Source organism: Lampetra planeri, chromosome 21 (genome assembly GCF_965212315.1).
Source record: "Lampetra planeri chromosome 21, kcLamPlan1.2.h2, whole genome shotgun sequence".
Taxonomy (NCBI): domain Eukaryota; kingdom Metazoa; phylum Chordata; class Hyperoartia; order Petromyzontiformes; family Petromyzontidae; genus Lampetra; species Lampetra planeri.
In genome coordinates this window covers 11,040,709-11,066,709 of record NC_136127.1, presented here as the reverse complement: position 1 = coordinate 11,066,709, position 26,001 = coordinate 11,040,709, and the positions used below count along the sequence as shown (strand labels likewise).

Genomic DNA, 26,001 nt, shown 5'->3' with positions numbered 1-26,001 from the left:
ATGATTGCTTTTTCATTGCTTTCATGGCTTTATTTTGGTGATTTCGAAAAGTGTATTGGTTTAGCCATGTTTGTTTGTTGTAGTACAGAGTTAGACTGATGGCCTTAATCTAAGCTGTCTTGTGGTTGTTGTTGTTTGACTTGCATCCCACTGGGATTTTTGCACACAGCGTTGGTGTACGGTGTTTTTTCTGCAATATTTTGCTGTCTTTTCTTGGATTTTCTGTTTGCACTTAGTCACATATTCACTTTAAGATGTTTTTTGTTCATGTTTTTGTTTTTTGTTTGTTGCGGTTGCACCCGATTCAAGAGCTGAATGGCTCACAGGGCTATACCTAATAAATGAACTTGAACTTGACTATGAACAAGGAGTGACTGAATTGAACCATTTAGGATCTTTGATTTAACTACGGAGTTCCCTTATGGAAATTTTAAAAAAGAATGTGTAAACCGCTCACGATTCAGTATATCGTGTGCACGATTTAGTATTTTACGCGCAAAAAAATAATTGTATTTTTTATTCCATGAAGGAGCATTTTGCTTCTCCATGGGAGAATGGAGAAGCATACATTTTGTACATTTTTTGAATGATTGTTATTAAACATTTTGATTCTAATGATTCTACCAGGGCGTTTCATTCTGTGGAATGAAAATGTGATTGTTATAATTGGACTCTCCATTTTGCTTACTACAAAGTTTCAAGTATTTTTTATAGTCATAATTACTTTTAATATTTGATAATTGTAAGAGAATTTCAATATAATATTCTGAACATCTGCAGTTTTAGTTAGACGATGAATCTTCTCAAGTGAATTTTATGCTAAATTTCAGCTTTCCAACACCTGTTTAATACATGTTTTCTTCTACAACATCAGAGTGCAGCGCCACATTAAATACAATGACAATAGTTAAAAGTGATTTGAAGCATGTTTTATTTTTAAAATGGAAATATGGTTTTAAGGGGGGGGGGGGGGGCAGAGCTTTGTGACGTCATATTTGAGGGGGGTCTGACTTTTTGTGATGCCGTGCGACGAGGGGGGGAGGGGGGGTCAAAAATCGGCCAAAATCGCGTGACATCATTTATGGACGGTCCCAGAGGCCTTTTTCCAGCAGAGGATCGACATATATTTGAATGAGACTGGAGGAATCCGATGAGCTATGAAGCTCTTTTGCATAGATGTCCGGTAGGTGGTGGGTCAGCAAGTTGCAACAACAAACAGTAGTTAAGGTAAGCAAGTCACTCAAATAAATACAAAATGACGTATATAAGTGTAGTGTCGTCTGTGCATGCAGGTGGCGTACATCGCACACACAATCAGCCGGAGACGAGGTGGTTGCAGGAAGGCACCGCCAGAGGTCGCAACCGGGTACCCGATACCCGTACCCTACCCGATACCCAGCTACCCGGCCAGGTACGGGTACGGGTACCCGTTTGCGACCCTGGTGCATCCGGGTACGGGTAGGCCGTGAGTCACTGGTGAGTAACCGTTTGTCACTCATTTCGGGTAGGGTACGGGTACGGGTAGGGAACGGGTACCCGTACCCAGCCGGGTACGGGTAGGCCGGGTACGGGTATGGGTACCCATTTGCGACCCTGGTGTGGCCGGGTATGGGTAAGGAATCAAAACCCGTTTGCGAACTCTGGGCACCGCTCTGCCCTCTTTATTCGTTGCCGTTGTTGCCGAGCTCACGCCACCACTCGGCCCCCCCCCCCCCCCCCTCTCTCTCACACACGACCCCGCTGCCGCATGACCCGTCCCCGACACGACGCTGCCCGCATTGCACCGACGGCGTCGACCGGGACAGCCAACCACTGTCCGGCCGCGCAATGCCCGGGCGAAGGCGGCAGCGACGAGTGCGGTGACGACGACGAGACGAGTCCACTCCCAGAACCGGCAGCCCGGAGCTCTTGCTCTCCGCTGCTTTTATTCTCCTCGGCGCGGCTTGGCTCCGCCCTAGCCTCCAGAGGGTTCCAGGGGCTTCCCCACGAGGTCTACCGTGACCCTTGCCCCAGTTCCTCCGCCCTGCCGGCACACCCGCGTGTATGCTCAGCGGCGTGTGCGCTAAGTGCCCACGTGCAGTCGCTGCTGCTGTCCAACAGCGCTATGTCACTACATAAGTACTAATTACATACATACTCTTTGGTTCTTTCGGTAAAGTCACGTAGGTAGAAAAAAAAATGAAAAAAAAAATATCACGACGTTTCGATCGCAACAAAAGCGGTCGTCTCAGGCGGAAAAATAATAAAAATATAAAACAATATTTTATTTTATTCTTCTTTTTATTATTACTTTATTATTTCCCTTCTACGTGACTTTACCGAAAGAACCAAGAGTATGAATCCCTGCAGTCACGAAAGCTTTAAATCAAAATCGTGTTCAAGTTGGTTTCATTATTCGCACTGCAAGGCGTCCGGGTGTGACCTTCATCCAGCAGTGGAATTGCGAATGTATGTAAATTATTCTTTCGCATGTGTATTTGTTACATTTTCTCTGCAACACAACCCTGAATGGAATTAGCCAAACATCCCAACGTTTTCGCACCCTCCTGAGGTACACGGGGATCCTTTGCTGGGTAGAAAAATAAAATATAAATTACGAGATTATAACCATCGTGGCAGCACTCACACCGCCTTGTGTTTCATAGCTCATTAGTGGCGGATACCGTGGTGAACTTTAATTGCAATTGGTGAACGACAACACATTTGACGAAGCAAGTAGGCAATTACATGCTCGGCGTTCCAATCACAATACATCCGCGCTGAGAGCGTCTAATCAAGGTCACCAATTGCGCCTTGACTTCTGCAACAATGTTAGCGAATGCACAATCATAAATACAGTGTAATCATGTTTCGTGCCGGTTCAGAATGCGCGATATCGAATGGGTTTTGGGAATGTTGGTTGCAATCGCTCGCAACTTTGTAGCAGTGGCACGCCACGGCAAGGTCGTAGAGTCAAGGATGCAATGTATGGGGGCGGTTGTGGGGAAGAGAGAAGAGAACGAATGGGAAATGAGAGGAAAATGATGGAAAAGGAATAGAGAAATGGGAGCACAGGGTCAGGGAGAGCAGCGACTGTTTTCACAGTGGGCGGCGGGGAGAGGGATTCAGTCGGAGTGGCCACAAAGGTCACGTGTTTTATGGGAGGCTTTATCTGATTTTCGAGGTCTACTGTAATGTATACTGCAATGTAAACTGGCCTGGGAACGCCTGGGAATTCCCCAGGAAGAGCTAGGGTCTGTGTATAGTTGTGTATGATGTAGTAGTGTATAATAGTGTAGTGTATTGTGTAGTAGTGTATAGTGTAGTAGTCTGTCGCCAGGGAAAGAAGGTCTGGACCACTCTACTCAACATGCAAGCGGACTGAGAAACGAAAGAACTGTTATAAAATTGATTTATTCTGAAAATGTCGTCCACATGACCGAATATGCACCCGATCTCGTCTCCATTTCGGAAGCTGAGCAGGTTGGAGCTTGGATCGTGTTATTGACGAGTGCGTTGAGCCTTCTGTGACCACCACCACGTGACTTTTCTTTTGTGTTGAGCGCGGCGCATTTAGCGCCACAAAGCGTGGATGTACAGCGTTTGTTATTTGTTTGCTGGTGACTGTATATTTCGTATCGGAATCGCTTCCAGTGCTGTTGCTGCTGTCGGCAATAAAAGTTGTTTAAAAGTAAAAAAAAGTAAAAATTCTGTTGTTGTTCTTCGAAGCGTTACGTCCGTCCTGGGGGCTGTTAAATTTCGCCTCCAGTGACGCCTGCTGGTGACAAACGGAAAATGTCACGCATTTCCCTTTCCTCAATGGCAATGAAATCGAAACGTTTCCCTCCCCTCGCCTGACAAAACAACAGCCACCGACCCACGCTGCAAAAGGGATGCAACGGTTTATTAAAAAAATAAAAATGTTAGCAGCTAAGGCCCCACCGAGCTACGTAGATTTTTTTCAGAAGCGACCTGGCCACCCCAAATGACAGCTCAAGGAATGGCTTATACTGGTAGGAACCTCCTGGTTACACCAGCCCACAGGGGATTCTTGTGTCCGTCCGTCCGTCGTGCAGGGAGGGGCTGGGTGGGGAGGGAGGGGCTGGGTGGGGAGGGTGGGGAGGGGCTGGGTGGGGAGGGAGGGGAGGGGCTGGGTGGGGAGGGTGGGGAGGGGCTGGGTGGGGAGGGTGGGGAGGGCTGGGTGGGGGGTGGGAGGGGTGGGGCTGGGTGGGGAGGGGCTGGTCACCTCGTGGTGCCCTTATAAAACTCAACGTTTAACCTACTCACGCCGGCTTGTGCCCGCCCTCACAGTCGGCCATATTTGCGGAATACACCACGCCGCCGTTGACCCTGGCCATTGACCGAGCAACTCAACGTTCCTACCAGCTCCCTCCGTAGGAATGTGTTCGTGCGGAAATGTATTGTAGTCAAAAACTCTAAACGCATTTTCTAAATGTGGAGGGAAAAACCAGAGGATCCGGAGAAAAAAAACCGCGCGACCACGGGCAGAGAGAGACACGCAAACTCCAAATATACAGCAGCAGGCGTCACGGTCGGGTTCGAACCCACGACTTCCTGCACACCAGGCGAGGGAGTTAACATCTCCGAGCCACCGTTGTGCCCTCCACGATCCGACATTAGGCTTTCATCCAGCAGTGGATCGACAAACGGGCGGTGCATGTGCCTTACCTTGATTATAAAGGAGCGGCACATTGGCTGATTCCGTGGTGTTGTTGTTAATGGTTGGCACACGACACAGAGGTCCACCGGTTCTATCTCCCGGCGCGCGCCTGTTGAAAACACGGCCATTGTCCTTAACACTTCCGCCTTTGTCTCCCCCCAGCAACATACCGAAGCGTGGTGACATCACGGTAACGTCGATCAGCACGTCTCGTGCGATGGGCTAAAGTGTGGGCACTCACACGCAGTACCGGATGACCCTTGTAGCACAAGTAGCTACAAATGCTACGGACCCCGCACTTTCAAGGGCCCCGCGCTAAATGCTTTCAAGCTATAAATTCCGGTTCAGTGATTCTGCACTTGCTCTATTACTATAGTACTATACCATCTTCAACTTTTTGAACGACCTGGGTGTTTAAGGTTAGCGATTTGTCGTATTATCTGGCTGTATAGCAAATGAAAAAAATACAATTACTTTAATAGGCAAGTTAAAAATGTGTGTGTTTTCATATTTACGTGTTTGTAGGGCACATTAATAACATATGCCACGGGTCCCGCACTAGCTTAATCCGGCCCTGCTCACACCTCGTCCAAGACGTCTGACCAACGTGGAAGAGTAGGCCAAATTACCCTCCACAAGAGTTATCTATGGCTTCCGCGAGTGGGTGTGTCATAGCCGTCTATACTGGTCAACGTAGGTGTCATTACTATCGAATTGGTCATCTCAGTCAGTCGAGCCGTGGCACCTGGGTCTGCCCCGTGACCTCCTGCCAGCGGGCGTTCACGTGGCCTCAAGGTGCACATAGCCTGGCACAAGCGTCGTGGTGACGTCATCATCATGGAATCATATTGCCATAACAATAATATTGTCATCACTATCATATTATCACCACCATCATCACCATCATCACTATCATTTCATTTTCATGTATGTTGAAATTATTTCGCTCCGTACGTAGCCAGCCGTGCTAATTGGCTTGGGGTGACCAAGTCAATTTGCAGGGCTGCTCCTTTATCTTTTTTTGTATGGCACATATAACACTGTACCCCATTTGGTTAAGACGGTGAACTAAAAATATGGTTATAATAAACGAGAGTTAAACATTTACCCGTTTGTATCATATATATCTTTAGTTATTTGCTTACACGTCGTTTTTTTCTCTCTCAAGAAAGCCTCGCTGAGTCTCAAGGCTCTTTGTCAGGAGGCTCCTGCCAAGGTCTCGCAGGAGGAGGAGGGCGAGGAGACGTTGCGATGTACAATTCCAGATGAGTAATCTGAGTATTTAGTTCTGCACTTCTATTGACCAAACATCCGTCACATTGGGTTTTTTTGCTATAAGAGGAAACCGGGGAACCCGGTGGAAACTCACGCAGAACAGGGAGAGAACATACACATTCAACAAAGGCAAAGATTCCCCGTATAGCCTTCACATACTCTTGGGGAAAGTGCTGTTAGCGAGTAGCGCCTATGAAGGCCGGCACGGAACAAGAGGGGTGGGTGGCCGGTACCACGCCCGGCCGCCTTTGTCTCCCTCGTGGCGATGTTCACGCATCGATGAGTCGTCCAAGGGGAAGTCCAGTAACGGTTCACTGTTATTGGTCGTGAGCCAGAATCGAACTCGGGTCGCCGGGTTTGCAGAACAGCGGAAGAACATACATACATACACACTCCACACAGAACATACACACATACACACTCCACACAGAACATACACATTCCACACAACATACTCCATACAACATACAGACTTCACACATACACACTCCACACAACATACACACTCCACACAACAAACACACTCCACACAGAACGGTGGGAGGGTATAGTGGTGTCTGGAGTGTTGGTGGGTGGATATGCTGGTGGGTGAAGTGTTGGTGGGTGGATATGGTAGTGGGTGGGGTGTTGGTGGGTGGGAATGGTGGTGGGTGGGGTGTTGGTGGGTGGGTATGGTGGTGGGTGGGGTGTTGGTGGGTGGGTATGGTGGTGGGTGGGGTGTTGGTGGGTATGGTGGTGGGTGGGGTGTTGGTGGGTGGGTATGGTGGTGGGTGGGGTGTTGGTGGGTGGGTATGGTGATGGGTGGGTGGAGTGTTGGTGGGTGGGGTGTTGGTGGGTATGGTGGTGGGTATGGTGGTGGGCGGGTGGAGGGTTGGTGGGTGGGTATGGTAGTGGGTGGGGTGTTGGTGGGTGGGTATGGTGGTGGGTGGGGTGTTGGTGGGTGGGTATGGTGGTGGGTGGGGTGTCGGTGGGTGGGTATGGTGGTGAGTGTGATGATGGTGGGTGGGTATGGTGGTGGGTGGAGTGTTGGTGGATGGGGTGTTGGTGGGTATAGTGGTGGGTGGGGTGTTGGTGGGTGAGTATGGTGGTGGGTGGAGTGTTGGTGGGTGGGTATGGTGGTGGAGTGTTGGTGGGTGGGTATGGTGGTGGGTGGATATGGTGGTGGGTGGATATGGTGATGGGTGGGGTGTTGGTGGGTATGGTGGTGGGTATGGTGGTGGGTGTGATGTTGGTGGGTGGGGTGTTGGTGGGTGGAGTGTTGGTGGGTGGGTATGGTGGTGGGTGGAGTGTTGGTGGGTGGGTATGGTGGTGGGTGGATATGGTGGTGGGTGGATATGGTGGTGGGTGGATATGGTGATGGGTGGGGTGTTGGTGGATGGGGTGTTGGTGGGTATAGTGGTGGGTGGGGTGTTGGTGGGTGAGTATGGTGGTGGGTGGAGTGTTGGTGGGTGGGTATGGTGGTGGGTGGGTATGGTGGTGGGTGGGTATGGTGGTGGGTGGATATGGTGGTGGGTGGGGTGTTGGTGGGTATAGTGGTGGGTGGATATGGTGGTGAGTGTGATGATGGTGGGTGGATAAGGTGGTGGGTGAGGTGTTGGTGGGTGGTTCTAGCGGTGGTAGTGGCTGGTGGGTATGGTGGTGGTGGTGGCAGTGGAGGGTGGAAGTGGAGGGTTGGTAGTGGCTGGTGGAAGTGGAGGGTGATTGGGAGGAAGTAGCAGCATCGTTCGAGGGGGTGTGAGTGCACGCGTGGGGAGGAGCGTGTGTGGTTCGTGGTGGTGTTGGCCGTTTCGAGGAAACGCTGTTCCTGCCTCCACCGCCCTCCCCACGGTCCACCCATCCCACCACCAAGACGCCTCCCCCTCTTCTCTAGCGCAGGCGGCAGAGGCGAGCAGCTTCAGCAGCAGCAGCTGTCTCAGCGGCGCGTCTGCTCGCCATGGCGGAGGGGTCCCCGCGCGCTGCTCTCTTCGCCAGGAACGTGCACAAGCACTGGAGTCGTGCTCACGAGAAGGTAGGCGACGGTGGGTCGCCGCCGAGTTTGTGGATTAGCTGGGTGGGTGGGTGGTTAGGTGGGTGGATGTGTGGTTGGACGGATGAATGGGTAGCTGGGTAAGTGGATGGGGTAGATAGTTGTATGGGTCGATAGTTGTATGGGTAGATAGTTGGATGGGTCGATAGTTGGATGGGTCGATAGTTGAATGGGCAGATAGTTGGATGGGCAGATAGTTGGATGGGTAGATATTTGGATGGGTAGATAGTTGGATGGGCAGATAGTTGGATGGGCAGATAGTTGGATGGGCAGATAGTTGGATGGGCAGATAGTTGGATGGGTAGATAGTTGTATGGGTAGATAGTTGGATGGGCAGATAGTTGGATGGGTCGATAGTTGGATGGGTCGATAGTTGAATGGGCAGATAGTTGGATTGGCAGATAGTTGGATGGGTAGATATTTGGATGGGTAGATAGTTGGATGGGCAGATAGTTGGATGGGCAGATAGTTGGATGGGCAGATAGTTGGATGGGCAGATAGTTGGATGGGTAGATAGTTGGATGGGCAGATAGTTGGATGGGTAGATATTTGGATGGGTAGATAGTTGGATGGGCAGATAGTTGGATGGGTCGATAGTTGGATGGGCAGATAGTTGGATGGGTTGATAGTTGGATGGGAGATAGTTGGATGGGCAGATAGTTGGATGGGTCGATAGTTGGATGGGCAGATAGTTGGATGGGTCGATAGTTGGATGGGAGATAGTTGGATGGGCAGATAGTTGGATGGGTAGATAGTTGGATGGGCAAATAGTTGGATGGGTAGATAGTTGGATGGGTAGATATTTGGATGGGTCGATAGTTGAATGGGCAGATAGTTGGATGGGCAGATAGTTGGATGGGCAGATAGTTGGATGGGTCGATAGTTGGATGGGAGATAGTTGAATGGGCAGATAGTTGGATGGGCAGATAGTTGGATGGGTCGATAGTTGAGTGGTAGGTGGATTAGTGGGTAAGGGCATGGATAAGTTGGGTAAGTGGTTGTGGGTGCCTCTGCATGGGTTGGTGAATGCAAGTAAAAACTGCTCCCTGCTGTGTGTGTGTATGGGTAGTTGAAGGGTATGTGGGTGGTTGAGTTCGTGACTAGTTGATTGCACACACACACACACGTACGTGTGAATGTGTGAATGTGACTCGGGTGCTTGTGAGAGATTAAAGCTTGGACGGGGGCGGGTGGCGCGCCAGGAGTCAGCTGTGCTGCCGACCAACACAGCGCGCCTGAGTTGAATTCTGAACCAGTTCTGGGCCTCCCTTAGATCGATTCGACCTCAAACGAGTTACCTGCTGCGGCGTGAACACATCAGCACCGGGGAGACAAAGGCGGCCGAGCGCGGTGGCAACCACGCCACCGTCTCGTGCCCCGTTCCGATCTTAACTAACACTTGGCCCAACAGTCTTTGTGGGCTCTATGGGGGACTTTGTCCTCATGTTGTGTGTGTGGGTGTAGTTTGGACAGATACACGTGTGTGTGTGTGTTTGTTTGGGTATGTATAGGTGAGGGCAACAGTGTGTTTACGTGTGTCTCTGTGTGTTTGTGAGTTTGCTTGTTTTGTGTGTGTGTGTGGTGGCGGTGTATGTGTGTTTGTGTGTGTGGGGAGCGGTAGTGTAGTGGTTAGCGCGCTGCGCTACGAACCCGGCGACCCGAGTTCGATTATATCTGAACCGGTCATGGGCCTCCTCCCCTAGGTTGACTCAGCCTCAAATGAGTAAGCAGGTGTGGTGCATAGACATCGCCACTCGGGAGACAAAGGCGGCCGGGCGTGGTGCTGGCCACCCATCCCCTCTTGTGCCGTGCTGGCCTTCATAGGTGCTCGCTAACAGTACTTGCCCCAACATTTCAAAGATAACAGTTCAAGGCTATATGGAGGATCTTTGTCTTTGTGTATCAGTGCGCACTGCGCTTCGAACCCGGTGACCCGAGTTTCATTCCCACTCACGACCAATAACAGCGACGAATATCTGAACTGGAACTGGGCCTCCCCGAGGTCGACTCAGCCTCAAAATTAGTACCTGGTGCGGTGTGTAAACATCGCCACTGGGGAGACAAAGGCGGTTGGGCGTGGTGCTGGCCACCCACCCCCTCGTGTACCCGTCCGGCCTTCATAAGTGCTTGCTAACAGCACTTGCCTCTACAGTCTGTTAAGGCTATCTTTGCGTTTGTGTGTGTTGGTGTGTGTGTTGGAGGGGGCGAGGGGGGTTTGTATATATGGTTGCTAGCACGTATACGATGGGCATATGTAGGAATCATGTGTACATGTGGACGCACACACACACACGTCTATGCATTTTGTATAGATATGTGGGGTGTGTGTGTCATCAACGTTGTCATTGTATGATTGTGATGTCATTGGGTGGTCACACATCCTGTGTGTGTGTAAATGTGCTTCTGTTTCCGCGTCTAGTTCATGGAGCATTGTGGTCAGGCTGGGCCTACTGTCCCCGCCCAGAGACACGTGGAATTTCCATTACACAACTCCAAAAAGAGATGGCTCACCAACCACCACCCTTACTTAGCTGGATCGCCCAGAGAGACAGAACAATGCATCACAACTTTTTTCATCAGCCAAAGCTACATATATTTTTCCGATTCCTGTTTAAAAATGTACAAGGAATAAGGGCTATAGCCCGAAATGTCGCCTATATAAATGTATTTTTCTTTTTAAACGAGGGGGTGCCTGTTCGATTTCCCGGCGCGGCAGTCGAATGAGCGGCATGAATGGGAGAACCGCCACAGTCAGTCGATCGGCACGCCGCGTGTGGTGCGGCAAAGTGTGGGTAACTACGACCTCTTCCAAGACACCTGCCCAACGCGAAAGAGTAGGCCAAATATCTCCCCAAGGAGCCCTCTCGAGCGCCCTCTGATGGAGGCCCTTCCACCGCCAGTGATGTGAGGACGCAATTGCAGGGCAGCGCCTTTAAGTATTGTAATTGTCTCCCAGCTTAAACGGGCGGCGTGGGAGGGAGGGTAAATAATCTACGTTGGCCGCCCTAAGCCATTGCTGGAAATTCCACATTCCTATGACAGAGCCAGTATTTTTCAAAGTCCATGAGACATGAAAAGGTGCTGAATTCCATGCAGTAACGTTTGTAGCAATTCCACATTCCTACGACGTTGGCAAGTATATTCGTATTCCATCAGATCGGGCAACAACTGTTGCTTTACCTGTATGTACGTTCTGGAAATTCCACATTCTTATGACACGGGGGTGGGGCAAGTCTTTTCGCAGTCCACTGGACAGAACTGTAACTTGAATTTCTCGTAAATAAATTCCTTGTTCCGGGCGCCTCTCCCTAAAAATAATAATAAATAAACCATTCAGAGGCGAGCGTGGCGAATGGGCGTGATTGACACGAAAGGATGGGGCCCTAGCTTCTGGCTTCTGGCAGTACCAAAGCAAAAACACTGCGCCCAGAGAGCGAGAGAGAGGGGGGTGGGGATGGAGAGAGAGAGAGAGAGATGGGGAGGGGTGAGTGGGAGCGATTGGAAGGGAGAGAGTGGGGAGAGATGGAGGGATGCGGAGGGAGAGTGGGAGAGGTAGCGGAAGATGGGGATGGAGAGTGGTGGAGATGACAAGCGAGAGTGGGCGAGAAGGAGAGATGGGGAGGGAGAGTGGGCGAGAGGGAGAGATGGGGAGGGGTGAGTGGGAGCGATTGGAAGGGAGAGAGTGGGGAGAGATGGAGGGATGCGGAGGGAGAGTGGGAGAGGTAGCGGAAGATGGGGATGGAGAGTGGTGGAGATGACAAGCGAGAGTGGGCGAGAAGGAGAGATAGGGAGGGAGAGTGGGCGAGAGGGAGAGATGGGGAGGGGTGAGTGGGAGCGATTGGAAGGGAGAGAGTGGGGAGAGATAGAGGGATGCGGAGGGAGAGTGGGAGAGGTAGCGGAAGATGGGGATGGAGAGTGGTGGAGATGACAAGCGAGAGTGGGCGAGAGGGAGAGATGAGGAGGGAGAGTGGGCGAGAGGGAGAGATGGGGAGGGAGAGTGGGAGAGAGGGAGAGATGGGGAGGGAGAGAGGGGGGGTCAGAGCTTGCTGGCCCTGTGGCTATCCGCATGCCATGAATTTTGCCGACTTGGCAGCGAGTCAACTCACACATTCTTTCACTGCACCGCGGTTCGTTCGCGGGCCGGCGATTATTTGGTTGATGGAGCGGTGGTGTTTATCGTCGTTGTTATGTCGTTGTGTTCTTATTGCGTTGCGTTTTAGCAACCCCCCCCCCACCACCACAATCCTGAAATGCACAAATTTCAAAGTTGCTCGATTCAAACGAGAGAGAGTGTAGTCTCTCAATTACCAGCCCACCTTCAGTTTTATTTCTTCAATTTTGTTAATTCTCGTTTGCCCGCGGCGTGTTGCCGACGCTACGTTTCGTGTCTCAAAGCGGTGCGGGATTGGGTCGTCACTCCCTTGCCGGGCGATTATCTTTAAATGCTCACCCTGCTGCACCCTGCCTCCCGTGATGCTGTGGGCGGTCGCGATATGGGCCGCCGAACGATGTGGGTCGTGACGATAAATGATGATTCAGACGGCCAAAGTCGTTGGGAGTGGGCATCAACAATGGGCGTTTGTTATCTTCATTTTTGAGTCGGTCGTTCCAACTAGCCGAGTCAGCACGGCCCGGCACACCGCATGGGGTGGAGGATTTAATAAGAGCGGTGGTTCAAGGCCAGAAAACACACACACACATTCCTGCGTGAGGAAAGGGCCTGAGCAAAGCACTAAACTTAACTTTTAATGTTTTTATTTTATCAGGTAAGGCCCACTGAGCTATGTAGCTCTTTTTCAGAAGCGACCTGGCCACCACAAGTGATGGCTCAACGGAGTGGCTTATCACGTGGAAATTTATAGCAGCCGGATTGCTCTAAACGCGTGTTTCAAAATGTGGAGAGAATAATCGGAAGACCCGGAGAAAAATCCACGTGAGCACGGGGAGAGAAACATGCAAACTCCAAATATACAGCAGCAGGTGTCAGGGTCTGGATCTAACCCACGACCTCCAGCATACCAGGCGAGGTAGTTAACATCTCCTAGCCACCGTGATGATGATGAGAGAGAGACACGCAAACTCTGAATATACAGAAAGCGTCAGGGTTTGGATCGAACCCACGACCTCCTGCATACCAGGCGAGGTAGTTAACATCTCCTAGCGACCGTGATGATGATGAGAGAGAGAGACACGCAAACTCCAAATACACAGCAGGCGTCAGGGTCTGGCTCGAACCCACGACCTCCTGCATACCAGGCGAGGTAGTTAACATCTCCTAGCCACCGTGATGATGATTATGAGAGAGAGACACGCAAACTCCAAATATACAGCAGGCGTCAGGGTCGGGATCGAACCCACGACCTCCTGCATACCAGGCGAGGTAGTTAACATCTCATAGCCACCGTGATGATGATGAGAGAGAGACACGCAAACTCCAAATATACAGCAGGCGTCAGGGTCGGGATCGAACCCACGACCTCCTGCATACCAGGCGAGGTAGTTAACATCTCCTAGCCACCGTGATGATGATGAGAGAGAGAGACACGCAAACTCCAAATATACAGCAGGCGTCAGGGTCGGGATCGAACCCACGACCTCCTGCATACCAGGCGAGGTAGTTAACATCTCCTAGCCACCGTGATGATGATGAGAGAGAGAGACACGCAAACTCCAAATACACAGCAGGCGTCAGGGTCGGGATCGAACCCACGACCTCCTGCATACCAGGCGAGGTAGTTAACATCTCATAGCCACCGTGATGATGATGAGAGAGAGACACGCAAACTCCAAATATACAGCAGGCGTCAGGGTCGGGATCGAACCCACGACCTCCTGCATACCAGGCGAGGTAGTTAACATCTCCTAGCCACCGTGATGATGATGAGAGAGAGAGAGACACGCAAACTCCAAATATACAGCAGGCGTCAGGGTCGGGATCGAACCCACGACCTCCTGCATACCAGGCGAGGTAGTTAACATCTCCTAGCCACCGTGATGATGATGAGAGAGAGAGACACGCAAACTCCAAATACACAGCAGGCGTCAGGGTCGGGATCGAACCCACGACCTCCTGCATACCAGGCGAGGTAGTTAACATCTCCTAGCCACCGTGATGATGATGAGAGAGAGAGACACGCAAACTCCAAATATACAGCAGGCGTCAGGGTCGGGATCGAACCCACGACCTCCTGCATACCAGACGAGGCAGTTAACATCTCCTAGCCACCGTGATGATGATGAGAGAGAGAGAAACGCAAACTCCAAATATACAGCATGTGTCAGGATCTGGATCGAACCCACGACCTCCTGCATACCAGACGAGGCAGTTAACATCTCCTAGCCACCGTGATGATGATGAGAGAGAGAGAGACACGCAAACTCCAAATACACAGCAGGCGTCAGGGTCTGGCTCGAACCCACGACCTCCTGCATACCAGGCGAGGTAGTTAACATCTCCTAGCCACCGTGGCGCCACAATTGTAGACTGTGTTGCAGGCCGCAGTGGTTATCGTACCACCACCTGTCGTGACCACAGCAAACAGCACTGGACGCCAGGGCCACTGCTCACCGCTCACTGCCCACACTAGCCGCAACCGATGTTCGCCAGCGTCTGACGCTTATAACTCACAACTCGGGTTATATATTTGCCACCCGTGGATTGTGCTAACCACTAACAGCACCGCTCACAATCCACAGCCGATGATGTCACCAACTGTCTGACATCACTCACCACCACTCGCCACCCAGTTCGCATCATTCGCCACTTACCAACCACGCCACTCGCCACCGCTGCACATTGTACCACCATTACTCACTATTAACCACCACCACCACATCCACCACCACATCCACCACCACATCCACCACCACATCCACCACCAACCGCCATTCGCCACTAAGTGGCGGTGACGTCACCACGACGCTTGTGCCAGGCCATGTGCACCTTGAGGCCACGTGAAGTGTAGTGTCGAACGCCCGCTGGTAGGAAGTCACGGGGCAGACCCAGGTGCCAAGGGTTGACTGATTGAGACGACTGGCTGATGCACCACCTGTGCCCCCTACTGTGCCAACTTGCTGTACTTTAGCCACCCGGCGCTCCGCACGTTGTTGTGAGCGTCGCTCCTTCGCCCTCCATTGTTGTTGGAGGTCGACTGCCTCCAACTGCCCAGTAGCATCCTTCACGAGCCTCTTCCACAAAGGCCGATCTTGACACCGCTTGTACAAGTCATTGGCAAGTCCACTCAGCTCCACGTCCTCCTGTACCACATCACTCCATCCACCACCACTCCGCGTGCCACCACCACTCCACATCTCACCACCACTCAATCACCCCTGGTGCACGCCTTTCGAGCATAAATCTCTCAATCGTGGCTCTCAGTCACCACTCTCCTAATAACCTATCATGTTTCACCCCCCCCCCCCCCCCCCCGGTGGAAGGTTTTACAAAGACTTGGCAAGGCCGACGAGACCAGGGACGAGCAGTTTGAGCAGCTGGCACAGAACTTTGCACAACAACAGGTAACCGTGTGTGTGTGAGTGCGTGATTGGGACTCGCCGATGGCCGGCACCGGCGGTGTCAGACAACATTGGCCTCTGTGGAGGAGGCTCGTGAAGGACGCTGCTGCCGAGCGGTCGGAGGCAGCCGCCCTCCGGCAACAACGGAGGGCAGAGAAGCGGCGCTCACAACAACGAGCGGAGCGCCGGGCGGCTAAAAGGCGGAAAGTTGGCACAGTGGGGAGCCCAGGCGGTGCATTTGGCAGTCATCCCAGTCAGTCAACCCATGGCACCTGGGTTTGTCCCGTGACCTCCTGCCAGCGAGCCTTTGATAATTCACACAATGGCTTCAAAGTGTACCTAGCCTGGCACAACGCCGTCGTGACATCTCCGTGACTTCGTGATCAACGGCGACTGTTGTCAATGTGTCTGAGCCTCGCCTAGGTAAACTCAGCCTCAAAAGACTACCTTGAGCGTTGTGATGAATGTCAACAATGGTGGCATCGAATGGGCGGAGACGTTGAGCTGGTCGCATGCGTAGTGACTGACTCAGAAACACTAAGAGTAGGAGGCACTCTTGTTTATTAGCATGGCCTGACAGTAACACTTGGTAACTACGGCTCTCAGTCAGGACAGCTGGTAGACTGCCTGACTGACGACACAGAGATGGTGAAGACTCCGGCAGCACGACGGGGATCCCCCCACTCCACACGACAGCCCCGAGCTCCCCTCCCGGGGCCCCTCTTATACTGCCAGCGTGGCCTGCTGGCTCCGCCCCCGGCCACGCCCTCTTCTGGAACCTACCAGCGGGTTCTCGATGTGCCCCTTCCGTGACCCTTCCCCTAGACCCCTCTCTGGTCTATCACGTGACCTGCTGTCAGCCAGGGCTGCTGTAAGCTGCAGATCCCCTTCCCTGCGAGCAGCCAGCACTATGCTGCTACGTGACCGAGTCTATGTCACTGCACATGGACAAGTGCCGTACCAACCATTTGGTGATCCACTGCTGATTGAGGGTCACCGATGTTAGCAATGGCCATGGCCAGGAAACAAATGTGGGTCTGTGGGTTTGTACGTAGCACAGCGCACTAACTGCTCGCATGCACACACACACACAAACAGAAGATCTCTAGAATAACCTCGAACAGACTGTTATGGCAAGTGCTGCTAGCGGGCACCTATGAAGGCCGGCACGGCACACGAGGGGGTGCGTGGCCAGCACCACGCCCGGCCGCCTTAGTCTCTCTAGTGGCGATGTTTACACACCGCACCAGGCACTCATTTGAGGCTGAGTCGATCTAGATGAGGCCCAGGACCGGTTCAGATAATCGTCACTGGGTGTTGGCCGTGAGTGAGAATCAAACTCAGGACGCCGGGTTCGTAGTGCAGGGTGCTAACCGCTGCACTACCCCCTCCCTCACCCCCCACAAAGACACACAAACGTACACACACGGGAATACGTACACACACGGGAATACGTACACAAGCAATTTCTCCGAGTTTCCAGGCAAGAGGACATTTTATGAGCACGTCCTGATGCTGTGGTCCATTGCAGACAGAGAGCAGCAGACTGAGCAGGGACCTCCGGGCTTACCTGGCCTCTATCAAAGGTGAGATGATGAAACACATGACCGGCATCATAATAATAATCACAATGCCCTCAATGTATCTACTGAGTCTGAAGACTCTCTCTCTTTCTCTCGCGAGGGTCCTGCATTCCCCTGTTTGCTCAATTCCGTTATCAATTGTGTGGCCTCATATGGGAAGAAACCGGAGTGCCCGGATAAGTAAGCGAAAAAAAAACTGCTCGCAAAACTCTGCACGGCAATGGAATCCGTTTGGGATGCCACACCATACCCCGAGCACTCGCCCCCATGCGGCTCAAGCCTGCTTCGCCTCCATGACTCGGGGCAGCTCGCATTCACGAACAAATGCACAGATTCCCACCCCCCTCACGTAGCCTTCAACAGGGACCTATGAAGGCCTGGTACATGGGCACACGAGGTTGTTGGTGGCTAGCACCACGCCCGGCCTCCTTTGTCTCTCCAGTGTTGATGATCAAACACTACACTCGGCACTCATTTGAGGCTGAGTCGACCTAGGGGGTGCCGAGGACCGGTTCAGATAATCGTCACCGGGAGTGGCCGTTGAGCTCATGCAGACTTTTGGGGCAAGTGCTGTTAGCGAGTACCTGTGAAGGCCGCCTTTGTCTCCCTAGTGGCGATGTTTACACACCGCACCAGGTGTTCCCCATAACACAACAACAACCAACGCCACTCGCCACTAAATGGCGGTGACGTCACCACGGCGCCTGTGCCAGGCTAGGTGCACTTTGAGGCCACGTGAAGTGTCGAACGCCAGTTGGCAGGACGTCATGGGACAGACCCAGGTGCCATGGGTTGACTGACCGAGATGACTGGCAGATGCACCACCTGTGCCCCCCACCGTGGCAACACACAAGCACACGCACACCAACGCCTCTGTGAGTGGGGTTCTCACGCAGCCAGGCAGTCATCGCTGGTCTGCAAAAGTCACAGCGAACAGAGGAAATCGCTGTTTCACTTTTACAAGGAGCTCGCAACGAGCCAGGCGGGGATTCTTAGGGTTCACTGTTGATGCAATCGACGCCTTTCCATCAAAGCGTTCGAGTTTTACCGACTGGCGGCACGCTAAGCGAACGCGACATCAGCACCGCACCCTGGCCCTGCTTGCCCCCCCCCCCGATCCAGAATCCGATTTCTTGGCGAGGCCAGCATCACACTGTTTTGGCTCAGGCTCAGCACGGCAAAACCCGTCCCGTGAGGATGCTGCACTGGCTCGGTTCGGATGTGCCAGTGGAAGAGGGGTATTTGGGTTTCTATATAAGTCTGTGAGTCTCTGTGCAAATCAATGGGTCTCTATGCAAATCGATGGGTTTGTGCAAGTCGATAGGTCTCTGTGCAAGTCGATAGGTCTCTATGCAAGTCGATGGGTCTCTGTGCAAGTCGATGAGTCTCCATGCGAGTCGATGGGCTTCTTTGCAAGTCGATGGGTCTCTGTGCAAGTCGATGGGTCTCTGTGAAAGTTGATGAGCCTCGATGCGAGTCGATGGGTCTTTATGCAAGTCGATGGGCTTCTTTGCAAGTCGATAGGTCTCTATGCAAGTCGATGAGTCGCTATGCAAGTCGATGGGTCTCTATCCAAGTCGATGGGCTTCTTTGCAAGTCGAGGGGTCTCTGTCCAAGTCGATGAGTCTCCGTGCAAGTCGACGGTCCGCGTGCGTGTGTGCGATGTGCGCGCAGCTCTGCACGAATCGAGCGGCCGTCTCTGGGAGTCGCTGCTGCTGCTGAGCGAGGAGGATTGGCCCGAGCGGGAAACACTCAGCAGGATCGCCGAGGTATGCGGAGCGCACCGCCACTTGAGCAAATTCATCAGGTCAAGGTCAAAAGGTCATCGCGGCCATTCCAATGATGATGTCACCGCGCCCCGCAGTTGCTTGCTTCCTTCGGCCGGATGCCGTGCTTGTTGTCACGTTGACGCTTGACCTTTGAAGGTTCGATCTTGCACTCTTTCAGCCACCACTCTCATCTGGATTAAGGTCTACTTCGCCTTGTTACAGATGACACACGCCTCAAGGACCGCTCTTACAGTATCACCACCACCACCACCACTCTCAATCTTTTACTCGGTCGCTAACCTTCAGCACTTTCCTGTTACAAATGTCCAAGTTGTTTACGTGCCCTGCCATGAGGTTCCCAGAATTTGTGTTTCGAAGAGCAAAAGTTTATCTTGTAAAGTCCGTTCCTTTGACATTGCACATACCTCAAATGCTGTTCATTTTTTTAAACAGTGCCAGTGTGGTAGCTGGCGCATTGCGCTATGAATCCGGTAACCTGGGTTACATTTCTGTCTTTTGACTTAAAACTTTCGTGACTGCAGGAATTCATGTTCTTTGGTTCTTTCGGTAAAGTCACATAGATAATAAAAAAATAAATACAGTAAATAAAAAAAATTAATGTAAACTGTAGCCTTCTTAATCAGAGTGAGTGTACTGGCAGTCTATAATGTAGACTGTAGCCTGGTTCTTAATCAGAGTGAGTGTACTGGCAGTCTATAATGTAGACTGTAGCCTGGTTCTTAATCAGAGTGAGTGTACTGGCAGTCTATAATGTAGACTGTAGCCTGGTTCTTAATCAGAGTGAGTGTACTGGCAGTCTATAATGTAGACTGTAGCCTGGTTCTTAATCAGAGTGAGTGTACTGGCAGTCTATAATGTAGACTGTAACCTGGTTCTTAATCAGAGTGAGTGTACTGGCAGTCTATAATGTAGACTGTAGCCTGGTTCTTAATCAGAGTGAGTGTACTGGCAGTCTATAATGTAGACTGTAGCCTGGTTCTTAATCAGAGTGAGTGTACTGGCAGTCTATAATGTAGACTGTAGCCTGGTTCTTAATCAGAGTGAGTGTACTGGCAGTCTATAATGTAGACTGTAGCCTGGTTCTTAATCAGAGTGAGTGTACTGGCAGTCTATAATGTAGACTGTAGCCTGGTTCTTAATCAGAGTGAGTGTACTGGCAGTCTATAATGTAGACTGTAGCCTGGTTCTTAATCAGAGTGAGTGTACTGGCAGTCTATAATGTAGACTGTAGCCTGGTTCTTAATCAGAGTGAGTGTACTGGCAGTCTATAATGTAGACTGTAGCCTGGTTCTTAATCAGAGTGAGTGTACTGGCAGTCTATAATGTAGACTGTAGCCTGGTTCTTAATCAGAGTGAGTGTACTGGCAGTCTATAATGTAGACTGTAGCCTGGTTCTTAATCAGAGTGAGTGTACTGGCAGTCTATAATGTAGACTGTAGCCTGGTTCTTAATCAGAGTGAGTGTACTGGCAGTCTATAATGTAGACTGTAGCCTGGTTCTTAATCAGAGTGAGTGTACTGGCAGTCTATAATGTAGACTGTAGCCTGGTTCTTAATCAGAGTGAGTGTACTGGCAGTCTATAATGTAGACTGTAGCCTGGTTCTTAATCAGAGTGAGTGTACTGGCAGTCTATAATGTAGACTGTAGCCTGGTTCTTAATCAGAGTGAGTGTACTGGCAGTCTATAATGTAGACTGTAGCCTGGTTCTTAATCAGAGTGAGTGTACTGGCAGTCTATAATGTAGACTGTAGCCTGGTTCTTAATCAGAGTGAGTGTACTGGCAGTCTATAATGTAGACTGTAGCCTGGTTCTTAATCAGAGTGAGTGTACTGGCAGTCTATAATGTAGACTGTAGCCTGGTTCTTAATCAGAGTGAGTGTACTGGCAGTCTATAATGTAGACTGTAGCCTGGTTCTTAATCAGAGTGAGTGTACTGGCAGTCTATAATGTAGACTGTAGCCTGGTTCTTAATCAGAGTGAGTGTACTGGCAGTCTATAATGTAGACTGTAGCCTGGTTCTTAATCAGAGTGAGTGTACTGGCAGTCTATAATGTAGACTGTAGCCTGGTTCTTAATCAGAGTGAGTGTACTGGCAGTCTATAATGTAGACTGTAGCCTGGTTCTTAATCAGAGTGAGTGTACTGGCAGTCTATAATGTAGACTGTAGCCTGGTTCTTAATCAGAGTGAGTGTACTGGCAGTCTATAATGTAGACTGTAGCCTGGTTCTTAATCAGAGTGAGTGTACTGGCAGTCTATAATGTAGACTGTAGCCTGGTTCTTAATCAGAGTGAGTGTACTGGCAGTCTATAATGTAGACTGTAGCCTGGTTCTTAATCAGAGTGAGTGTACTGGCAGTCTATAATGTAGACTGTAGCCTGGTTCTTAATCAGAGTGAGTGTACTGGCAGTCTATAATGTAGACTGTAGCCTGGTTCTTAATCAGAGTGAGTGTACTGGCAGTCTATAATGTAGACTGTAGCCTGGTTCTTAATCAGAGTGAGTGTACTGGCAGTCTATAATGTAGACTGTAGCCTGGTTCTTAATCAGAGTGAGTGTACTGGCAGTCTATAATGTAGACTGTAGCCTGGTTCTTAATCAGAGTGAGTGTACTGGCAGTCTATAATGTAGACTGTAGCCTGGTTCTTAATCAGAGTGAGTGTACTGGCAGTCTATAATGTAGACTGTAGCCTGGTTCTTAATCAGAGTGAGTGTACTGGCAGTCTATAATGTAGACTGTAGCCTGGTTCTTAATCAGAGTGAGTGTACTGGCAGTCTATAATGTAGACTGTAGCCTGGTTCTTAATCAGAGTGAGTGTACTGGCAGTCTATAATGTAGACTGTAGCCTGGTTCTTAATCAGAGTGAGTGTACTGGCAGTCTATAATGTAGACTGTAGCCTGGTTCTTAATCAGAGTGAGTGTACTGGCAGTCTATAATGTAGACTGTAGCCTGGTTCTTAATCAGAGTGAGTGTACTGGCAGTCTATAATGTAGACTGTAGCCTGGTTCTTAATCAGAGTGAGTGTACTGGCAGTCTATAATGTAGACTGTAGCCTGGTTCTTAATCAGAGTGAGTGTACTGGCAGTCTATAATGTAGACTGTAGCCTGGTTCTTAATCAGAGTGAGTGTACTGGCAGTCTATAATGTAGACTGTAGCCTGGTTCTTAATCAGAGTGAGTGTACTGGCAGTCTATATTGTAGACTGTAGCCTGGTTCTTAATCAGAGTGAGTGTACTGGCAGTCTATAATGTAGACTGTAGCCTGGTTCTTAATCAGAGTGAGTGTACTGGCAGTCTATAATGTAGACTGTAGCCTGGTTCTTAATCAGAGTGAGTGTACTGGCAGTCTATAATGTAGACTGTAGCCTGGTTCTTAATCAGAGTGAGTGTACTGGCAGTCTATAATGTAGACTGTAGCCTGGTTCTTAATCAGAGTGAGTGTACTGGCAGTCTATAATGTAGACTGTAGCCTGGTTCTTAATCAGAGTGAGTGTACTGGCAGTCTATAATGTAGACTGTAGCCTGGTTCTTAATCAGAGTGAGTGTACTGGCAGTCTATAATGTAGACTGTAGCCTGGTTCTTAATCAGAGTGAGTGTACTGGCAGTCTATAATGTAGACTGTAGCCTGGTTCTTAATCAGAGTGAGTGTACTGGCAGTCTATAATGTAGACTGTAGCCTGGTTCTTAATCAGAGTGAGTGTACTGGCAGTCTATAATGTAGACTGTAGCCTGGTTCTTAATCAGAGTGAGTGTACTGGCAGTCTATAATGTAGACTGTAGCCTGGTTCTTAATCAGAGTGAGTGTACTGGCAGTCTATAATGTAGACTGTAGCCTGGTTTTTAATCAGAGTGAGTGTACTGGCAGTCTATAATGTAGACTGTAGCCTGGTTTTTAATCAGAGTGAGTGTACTGGCAGTCTATAATGTAGACTGTAGCCTGGTTCTTAATCAGAGTGAGTGTACTGGCAGTCTATAATGTAGACTGTAGCCTGGTTTTTAATCAGAGTGAGTGTACTGGCAGTCTATAATGTAGACTGTAGCCTGGTTATTAAGCGGACGGCGCGTCATGTTCGTACGTTGAATACACCCCGCGGTGATAGCCAGGGCATGGCGACGATAAGGACGATGACGACGATGACCGACGACAATATAAGAACATCCTCTTTGGTTCTTTCGGTAAAGTCACGTGGCTAGAAAAACACCACGACGTTTCGATCGCAACACAAGCGGGTCGTCCTCAGGCGGAAAAAATAATCCAGCAGTGGAACTGCTGAACCCGCTAAATGATCAAGTTCAAAACGGAGCAGTCTTATCCTCTCTGAGATTAGCGATAGGCTAGCCTTGAACAAATCAAGATTGACGATATAAGAATAGGTTTTATCCTTTCTGGCAATAACACATTCCTGCGGAGGGAGCTGGTAGGAACGTTGGGTTGCTCGGTCAATGATCAGGGTCAATGGTGGCGTGGTGTATTCCGCAAATATGCCCGACTGTGAGGGCGGGCACAAGCCGGCGTGAGTAGGTTAAACGTTGAGTTTTATAAGGGCACCACAGGGTGACCAGCCCCTCCCCACCCAGCCCCAGCCCTCCCACCCCCCACCTAGCCCCACCCTCCCCACCCAGCCCCTCCCCACCCTCCCCACCTAGCCCCTCTCCACCCTCCCCACCCAGCCCCTCTCCACCCTCCCCTCCCCTCCCCACCCAGCCCCACCCTCCCCAGCCAGCCAGCCCCTCCCCACCCTCCCCTCCCCACCAAGCCCCTCCCTCCCCATCCAGCCCCTCCCTGCACGACGGACGGACAGACACAATAATCCCCTGTGGGCTGGTGGAACCAGTGGGTTCCTACCAGTAAAACCGGTTGTGTTAAGATGTTCGACCTTTTGCAAGGAATCCCGTCTGTATTGACCAAACAAAAAAACCCATCAGCGATGGTGACGATGACGATGATTATGACGATGATCTCGTCTCTGCGCGCAGACCACGGAGCTGCTATGGGAGGACTACCACCAGAAGCTCTGGGACCAGACCCTGCCCGCTCTGGAGACCCACCAGGCTCCCTTCGGCGACGTCAAGGTGCCAAGCCTTGTCCATGTGCGCCCGCGGCCTTCCCACCGCTTCTCCCTCGCGTCGTATCGAGCAATGCATGAACTCTAGTTGCGTAATGATGACTATGAGTGGATACACGCTATGCTGCCCTCACTCATCTAGAGAGAGTTTGTTTAAGAGTGTTGGCTACTGGTCGCTTCTGAAAAAAAAAATCTATATAGCTCGGTGGGCCTTTACCCGGTAAAATAAAAAAATAGTTTAGAGTATCTGTCCCTCCACATCAGGCGGTGCGCTGGGAGCGGTGGTGCAGCGGTTAGCGCACCACCACCACACCACGACCAACGTCGGTGATGATTATCTCAACCGGTCATGGTCTTCCCCCTAGGTCGACTCAGCCTCAAATTAGTACCTGATGCGGTGCGTAAACATCACCGCTAGGGAGACAAAGGCGGCCGGCCGTGGTGTTGGCCACCCACCCACCCCCTCGTGTGCCGTGCTGGTTTCCATAGATACTCGCAAACAGCACTTGCTCCAACAGTCTGCTAAGGCTATACATGGAATCTTTGTCTTTGTGTGTGTGTGTATGTGTGAGAGCGAGAGAGAGGCAGCACGTGTGTATGGCTGTATGTGTGAGAATGTGTGCGTGAGTGAGTGCTGCGCATGATCATTGATTTTCTTCTGGGAGTCGGAGCCATTCTCTGTTTGCCTTGGGGTGCGACAAGGATGTCCTCTGGCCCCTGGACTATTTAACTTGTTTTTTTCCAACCACAGTTAAAGAAGCTTTCCATGGCTCTGCCAATGGAATTTCCATCTGGCACGGGTACAGTGGGAGGCTGATCGATGCCCGGGTGCAGTCGCAGGATGGCTCCCTTACTGATGAACCGTCCTATGTGTGCTGATGAGCCGGTAAATTACTGCTCGCTCTGAAAAGCCGTTGCAGACTTTGTTTTCCGAACCTGGAGTGCACCGCTAAGAGATGGACCCTTACCACCAGCCCCACCAAAACAAATCACCTGGCTGGACACTTTGTGGCATTCGACATTCCGACCCCTCGGCTCTCCATGAGTAACGGAGTGTGCTTGTAGAGAGGGGGGTGGTGGAGTTTCCCCATACATGGGCAGTGAGCCCATCACCCAGCGCCGGTTTTGTCTTTTTCTCAATCGGCGGGGCGGCACCGTCTCGCCGGCGACACTGCAACGCCGATGAGGAAGCTGTGTGGCGAAGCTCCGAAATTATTCGGCAACAATTATGCCCTCTCTTATCTGCGCTTGCGAAATGCGCGACACCCTTTTTGAGGAACCCGTGTGGCGGCTGGAGACATCCTGGGTTAAACCAGACTGGATTACCGCACGAGGAGCTCGCAGATTCTCCAACGATCTGGACACCGTCCCATCGGCGAGCTCCTCCGGCGGGCGAGGCTGCGTTGGCTGGGTCACGTGTCGCGCGTGCCCAGCCACCGCACGCTCAAAGCAGCTTCCGTTTGGCCGGTTAGAGGGGGCTGGCTTACCGGGCTTGGCACGGGCGTCTCCCTCGGTGTTTGCGTGCGGCTTAGGCCAGGATGTCGAAACGGGCGCGCAAGCTGGTGGATGTGGACGGGGCCCGGCATCACCTGCAGGCCCTGCAGGCCGGCAAGAAGCGCGACGAAGCCAAGATATCTAAGGTGGGGGGGGGGGGGAGGGGGCGCCTCGGTGAAACATTTACGAACAAACAAAACGGTTTAACACGCAGTAGGCTTTCGCGAAACAATATTATTTGTGATAAAGGTATTTTTTTTTGGGGTTAGGTCAGGTAAATGTAAATATGTCGTTAACCCACTACCGCCCGGCACGGCCCATTAGTAAGCTTTGTCACGTAAACAAAACGTGCCAATTACTTACTAGTTCAGCACACCGATGTGTTGGAGAGTAAAATTGTAAATCTTGCGGGTTTACTCTCCAACACACCGGTGTGCTGAAGTAGTAACTAACTCGCACTTTTTTTTACATGTGACAAACCTTACTAATTGTGTCGCGTGGTGGCGGGGTTAACGGCACGTTTAATATTACACGATCCAACCCAAGAAACCTTCATTATGAACAAATAAAGGCATTCGCAAAGCTTGCCGGCG

General features: G+C 51.1%; 1 protein-coding gene and 1 long non-coding RNA gene across 3 annotated transcripts in view; one reads left to right on the top strand and one right to left on the bottom strand.

Annotated features, from left to right (window-relative positions):
- Nucleotides 1-2,281: 2,281 nt before the first annotated feature.
- Nucleotides 2,282-25,546, bottom strand: LOC144724669 (uncharacterized). The gene is made up of 3 exons (XR_013586552.1): nt 25,402-25,546; nt 4,669-4,769; nt 2,282-3,754 (listed from the first exon to the last, which is right to left on the bottom strand). It is a non-coding gene; the product is annotated as an uncharacterized LOC144724669 (long non-coding RNA).
- Nucleotides 7,760-26,001, top strand: part of LOC144724668 (uncharacterized) — a 35,616-nt gene continuing 17,374 nt past the window's right edge. For both annotated transcript variants that reach the window (XM_078603969.1, XM_078603968.1), the window contains exons 1-6: nt 7,760-7,943; nt 15,399-15,479; nt 17,008-17,062; nt 18,734-18,828; nt 23,826-23,921; nt 25,447-25,554. In XM_078603969.1, coding sequence (XP_078460095.1) covers nt 7,869-7,943; nt 15,399-15,479; nt 17,008-17,062; nt 18,734-18,828; nt 23,826-23,921; nt 25,447-25,554 — 510 coding nt within the window. In that variant the 5' untranslated portion in view covers nt 7,760-7,868. The remainder of the gene's footprint in view (nt 7,944-15,398; nt 15,480-17,007; nt 17,063-18,733; nt 18,829-23,825; nt 23,922-25,446; nt 25,555-26,001) is intronic.